Raw genomic sequence first — 6,842 nt, forward strand, 5'->3', positions numbered from 1 at the left:
CTCATTTTTTAACTAATTTTGTATGCTAATTATTTAATACATGCATTCATCTCTTAGACTAGGTGTTCCATGATTTCTTAACACCATCATCCTTATTTGCTATGATAGATTTTTAGTTATTATTATAATACATTTCAATTGCCTCTGGCAGTTAGGATTTTTCCTCTGGTTGAATTGAACCATCTAGGAATTACAATGTTTTAAGCTTAAACTAAACTTGACCCAGTTTACAATAATGTGCAGTTCTCTTTATTAATAGGTATATTAGAGTGGTTCAAAAAATTGATTTTGCTGCTAAGTGTCTTTCGGAAATTTGAGCTGATTTTGATGAAAACTGATTTAGCACAAGCTATATTTCAAGTTTGCATGGAAATTATGTATGGGGAAATGTTTTATTTTTATTTTTCAAGATTAGTACTTCCCAATAAGCGCACGATTTGGAGGTTGGAGGTTGGTACTCGGATTCTGATGGCTTTTTCGCAAATGAGATCTTAAAGTGGTCTTGTTGTGTAGGGGTTATCACGCCTATCTAGAAAGTAGGAGGTTGAGGGTATTGTAATTAGCCGTAGGTCGATCAATCATATAAGAACCAACTTGTTCGTTTGGGTGTTGAGAACAGAATGAAAAAATGTACATTATGTCAAACTTTCCTTAATTATTATGGTTACTTACTTCAACAAGCGCCTATTGCGTTTCGAATTTTTTCTAACTTCTGCGCTATGGTACATGCTCTTAGTGATACCATGATTAAAATGCGTCCACAATATACGTTCTTGGCCATCCAAGAATTCCCAGGAGTTAAGGCCTTTGGTTCTACACGCGTAACCAAAGGTCAGCCAGTCCGTTTCAAATATGGTACATACTCTTAGTGATAAAATTAATAAAAAGCGTTCACAGTATATGCTCTCGTCCATCCAAGAAATTTCTGGAGTTAAGGCCTTTGGTTCTACACGCGTAACCAAAGGTCAGCTAGCCCGTTTAAAATATGGTTCATGCTCTTAGTGATAAAAAGAAGCCAGCCATTCTGTTTCAAATATGGCACATGCTCTTAGTGATACAAAGAATGAAATGTGTTCTCAGCATTATTATTATTATCTTTATTAGAGAGGTTTTCGGCCCTGGGCCGGTTCACCTCGTGTTCACAGCATGTATATGTTCTTGGGCATCCAAGAAGTCCCTGGAGTTAAGGCCTTTGGATCTACATATGTAACCGAAGATCAGTTAGCCTGTTTCAAATATGGTACATACTCTTAGCGATACTATGGTTAGAATGTTAGAATGACCTTTCGCTCTACACACGTAACCAAAGATCATCCTTCTTCTTCTTCTTCTTATTGGCATTACATCCCCACACTGGGACAGAGCCGCCTCGCAGCATAGTGTTCGCTAAGCACTTCCACAGTTATTAACTGCGAGGTTTCTAAGCCAAGTTACCATTTTTGCATTCGTATATCATGAGGCTAGCACGATGATACTTTTATGCCCAGGGAAGTCGAGACAATTTCCAATCCAAAAATTGCCTACACCGGGCACCGGGAATCGAACCCAGCCACCCTCAGCATGGTCTTGCTTTGTAGCCGCGCGTCTTACCGCACGGCTAAGGAGGGCCCTTGAGATCATCCAGTCTGTTTCAAATGTGCTACATGCTAGGAGTGATATAAACAATAAAATGCATTCACGGTTTATATTCTTGGTTATCAGAGAATTACTTGGAGCTAAGGCCTTTGAATCTATAAGCATAACCAAATATGGTAGATACTCTTAGTGATATTGATCGCATTCGGTCGCAACACGTTCGAACCATTTGTGTTGCCAAAATCGAATGGTTTTTTCTCATGATTCTTCACATTTCTTCATTATTGAGTCCCTAGATTTTGAAATTTTAAGTGTTTTTGTGGAAATTTTATTTACGCGTTCTTTTACCGATTCTTTTTGTCGGTTTTTTGTTTTTTTTTTACGATTTTATTAGATTATGAGCTTTACGCAGTTTGAAAGCGAATTCAAAAATTGTGTTGCCAAAATCGAATGATTTTGTTGCCAAAATCGAATGGTTTTGCCGGAATCGAATATGTATTGCCAAAATCAAATTTTAGCAAAATCGAATGGGGTCTGTACCTAGATTGGAATGCGTTTACAGTATGTGCTGTGGACCTAAGAAAACCCTAAGGTTAAGACATTTGTGTAAAATCTTAGAAGATAGATAGGTCCCCACTTTATTCAGAAAAACTGTTCACCAGAATGTTCACTTTGCAGGAAAAATATCGGGGGTAAAGTTTCACTATACCCTGAAGACCTAGATATCCGAAACCTTGGGAAGATTTAGCTTTTGAGAGCATGCAAATTAATCTGAAATTTTTAAATTCTTAAACACATTGTTTGATAGTTCTGTATACTCAGAAGAGTTGAGCCATCCTGAACGTTATGCCTGTGATTTATTTTCAGGAATGCTCAGGGATTGAATCCTAAAGAGAAAGAACAAGTCTCTCACATATCATCTCTGTCTACATATACGATATGTGGCATAACGCGAGAGACTTTTTTCGCAAGCTGTCATGATAGAGAACTGATTCGGGAGGCTACACCCTGTAGTAGATAAGATCAGGTCTATATAGTATTGAAAAAAAGTGATTTGATATTGATATAGTGATATTGATTTTTGTAATTTGAATACGCTCTTTTGGTATGTACTTCTTTCGAATGGGTAGCAAGCTACCTTATTTTGAAACATGTCGAATGATCGTGTGAAAAGCGAAGGGCGGATGAGTATTGTTGCGACGAACGGTCGAGACTAGAAATCTCGTCCGCGTCACGACAGTGGCGCAGTCGGTAGTCTTAAAACCGTATTTTCTGTAGTTTGTAAAGGTACTCCCGGAATATAAGTTTAATGTGAAATAGCAAATAATTATAGTAAATTCAAGGGAAATATAGAGAAAAACATAATGTAATTATGCTAGCGTCTCTGGTGGGCTCCCTGACGGAAGATCAGAGGAGTAGGCCGGGAAACAAAAAAGGGTGCAAAAAAAAGTAGGCACAATAAGAAGAAAAAAATCAAAGATTGCTAGCGTCTCCGGTAGGGTCCCTGACGAAAGGGCAGAGGAGTAGGCCGGCAGGCTGAAATGTGCAAAAAAGTTGGCACAATAAGTAGAAAAATCGAATATTGCTAGCGTCTCCGGTAGGCTCCCTGACGGAAGGGCAGAGGAGTAGGCCGGTTGACAAAAAAGTGCAAAATAGACGGCATCCAAAACAAAACAAAAATGCAAATGACGAAAGCTGGCGTCTCCGATAGGCTCCCTGACGGAAGGGCAGAGGAGTAGGTCGGTTGACAAAAAAGACGGCACAATAAAAAAAAAAACAAAATAACGGAAAAGGCAAGCGTTTCCGGTAGGCTCCCTGACGAAAGGGCAGAGGAGTAGGCCGGGTGACAAAAAAAAAGTGCAAAAGAAAGGCTAAATAGGGCAAACAAGCAACAACAAAAAACAGACAAATGTGTAAACGGAAGAAATATAGACGTTCGGATTTCTAATGAAACTGACCGTTCAGTTCAACGAGCTATATATTACTAATAAGGGTATGTAATGTGTACAGAGATAAAGGCTTTTTCAAATATTTTTCATTTTCATTTTGCAGCGTTTGGTGGGGCAATGAGAGCGCAAGTCAATCCAAAGCCGATAATAGAGAGGGTAATGGCAGAAGAGTCCTTGCAGACCACTTGTACGCCATGGGGTAGGATAAGGATGGGGTGAAGTGAGGTTCGGATAAGGAATCGACTCGACACTAATTCAAAATGTAATTGAATGCAAACTAGTCTATGATCAAAGGCTAAAATGATAATTTCAAGATTTCTAGTACAACGTTTTTCTAGTTATTAAAAGCAATGTTTAAAATGCAATGCAAAAAGCATCTGATGTGGTTTGAAAGGCCACTTAGTCATATAGTACAATTATAAGTTATTTAATGTGTGAGCTTTTTGTGACCACATTGAAAATATAAAAAAAAATGTTGCGTATTAGTGTTCTATTTTTTAACTTTTATTTATGCAGAATGAAAATTAATTGACTTTGTTTGCTCTGTAGTGTAGGTTATGCGTTCGTCAAATCACTTTGTTTACCTTAGTCATTGTTTCGTCAATATTTTTAAGCTGTGTCGACACTACAACATCAATGCAAGTTGTATCATGTAAAAGTGGAAACTGCTAAAGAACTTGGAACAATTATATTTTTGTCAAGGTTGCCTATAGCTTTAAACTGTTCTAACAAGTAGCTTTATCGTTGATTAATTACGGTGATTATCTATTAAGTTCTAATCAAGGTCAGGTATAGGATTCACTTTTCGGTGACAAGCTAAAGCTTCATCACGCCTATTGCCTATCTATTTGTAAAAATTATCGAGAATGAAGCCGTTATAAGATTGTTCATATACCATCATTATAATGTGTGGTATTTTTTATTATTGCTCTTCGAAGTGAGGCATAACAAAATAAAACTGGCATCACGTTCCTAGTTTTGAAAAAAACTTCTACTCAGTGAATCCAGCAGTCGATTCCCTACGAATATCTTGAATACTTTGTTTTTCAATAAATGCCTAGCTAGCTAGATGTAAGCGTGGCTACGACTCAGCGTCACAGGGAACGCATCAGAAAAGTATTGCCGAAAAGAAGAGAACTCACATCATTATAACTGATGAAAAGGCCTCTGCCTGACTGCACTACCATTCAAGGCTCCAAGACACGATGTCCGTTGGATCACATGCAAATGCCGTAAATTAGTGCGTCAATGACAGATATGTAACGCGCACCAAACAAAAATAGTCAACATGTGATACCACCACGACAGGATATGTCTTTGGTTGCCATCTCAGTGCTAATGGCGTAAGCCGACCCACCGCGGCAAGGTAACATATCCGAGGAGAAGAGATAAAGGCTTGTTCAAATATTGGGCTTATTAGGGTGGTCCATTTAATTTTGAATTCACATTAGAAAAGTTGGTTACAACGGACACCACATGTTAAATCCCGCCCCGGTGATAGTACGTTTATGTGTCCAAATCATCGGAACTCTGGTAATCCTCATCACTGTCTTCGACTGAAGCGTTCACGGCCCATGGCTTCATTCGATCAGCCGCGAAGATGGTAGATGTTTTCTTTTGTTTGAGCTGCACTCCTGGAACATCAGAAATTAGGTATCGGTCGTTTCCCAGAGCCTTTTGAATCAGGAATGGACCTTTACATCTCGGCTCCAACTTTTTGCTCAGTCCGGTGGCTTATGGATCCTTTTCCACGAGTACAAGTTCACCTTCAAAATATTTCCGTGCCGGACGTCTCATCTTGTCGAAGTAATCATTTTGTTGTTGCTGCCTTTTTTTGATTCGGGAACTTACTGCTTGCTTTAGAGCATCTGTGTCGGTGTTCGGGATCTCAGCAGTAAACATCATCAGAAGTTGATTCTGCATTATATCTCGTGGATTATAGGTGAAGAGCAACATATGAGGAGACACCTTGGTCGAATCGTTGATCAAGGTGTTTAGTCCCCACTGGATCATTCGGAGATGTTTATCCCATGACTTATCGTTATTCTGTACCATACAGCGTACGGCATTCAATACATTACGGTTTTCTCGTTCGACTTGCCCATTTGCACGTGGAGTTCCAACAGCAACCTTCACGTGCGATATCCCCATATCCACACAAAAGCTTTCGAATTCCCTTGAGGTGTATGCGGTGCCCCGATCGGTGTTAATGCGTCTCGCCTTTCCAAATATGCCGAACACTTTGCCTAGCATCTGGATTACATGTGATGTTTTCGTATTGCGTACAGCTTCTAGCACCACATATTTCGTGAAACCATCCACCAGCACAACAATGTATTCATTCAATGACGATGAACGAACGAAAGGACCTAGATGGTCCAAGTGGATCGTGTCAAATGGAACTGCGATTTTTTCTATTGGATAAAGTTGCCCTTCCTTTATTCCTCCTTTCGCTTTAACGTACGCACGACCCGATGTACCGCTTCAAGTAGCTACGCATTCCCCGGAACCAAAAATACCTCTTCACGGCCTCCAGAACTTTCTCCACTCCTTTGTGGCCAAGATCGTCGTGGTAGTTGCGAGCAATTCGCCAACGTGCTCTTGCTGGCACTACCCACTTCAATCCATCACTACATTTCCTCATCACGCCCTCGTTCTTCAGAGCGTATTCCTTGTGAATCTGCTTATCCCGGTTATCGACCGGCGGTTTTGACAATATCTTCATCATCTCGAACAATGTTGGGTCTTCTCGTTGCAGCAATTTCAACCATTCATCTTCTTCAATGCTCACGCACGTATTTCGAATAATTTAGGGACAAACATCTCACATTTAAAACATTACAACCCGTAAGCACTTAAATGAGACCCGAACAAGCAACGTATCGATGTTGCAACGGTCGAATTACTTTAGTAAACGCGTAATAAATCAAATTCGCTGAAATTTCGAATGGTTGATACGTCAACTATGAAATCATGGGCAGTGTAGGACTATTGTACGGTGAGGTGGAGGTCCGAATTATATTCGCTGCCAACAAATCGCTCACGATATTCTCCACCACATTTTCTTTCGAATACTCTAATGGGTACTGCTTTATATGTATCGGTTTTTCGTTTCCGATCATTTCAATCATCATCTCACAATCCTTGGCGGTTCCCATTTCACGGTAGTTTTTTGCGAAACAAGGTCGATAACACTTTATTAGCTCTAATATTTTCTCGCGCTCTTCATGATCTCACGCTTAAAGTCAAGTACACATCGCATGAATAGCTTTCACACATCACGGCGGCGCCTTGACCAGTGAATGAGTGAAAATTTTG

General features: G+C 39.8%; 1 protein-coding gene across 1 annotated transcript; it reads right to left on the reverse strand.

Annotated features, from left to right (window-relative positions):
* Positions 1–5,030: 5,030 nt before the first annotated feature.
* Positions 5,031–5,675, reverse strand: LOC134222762 (uncharacterized). The gene is made up of 2 exons (XM_062701921.1): positions 5,291–5,675; positions 5,031–5,158 (listed from the first exon to the last, which is right to left on the reverse strand). The coding sequence occupies exons 1-2, from the start codon at positions 5,673–5,675 to the stop codon at positions 5,031–5,033; spliced, it is 513 nt and encodes a 170-aa protein (XP_062557905.1).
* Positions 5,676–6,842: the final 1,167 nt, after the last annotated feature.

This window comes from Armigeres subalbatus, chromosome 3 (assembly GCF_024139115.2).
Source record: "Armigeres subalbatus isolate Guangzhou_Male chromosome 3, GZ_Asu_2, whole genome shotgun sequence".
Lineage (NCBI taxonomy): Eukaryota > Metazoa > Arthropoda > Insecta > Diptera > Culicidae > Armigeres > Armigeres subalbatus.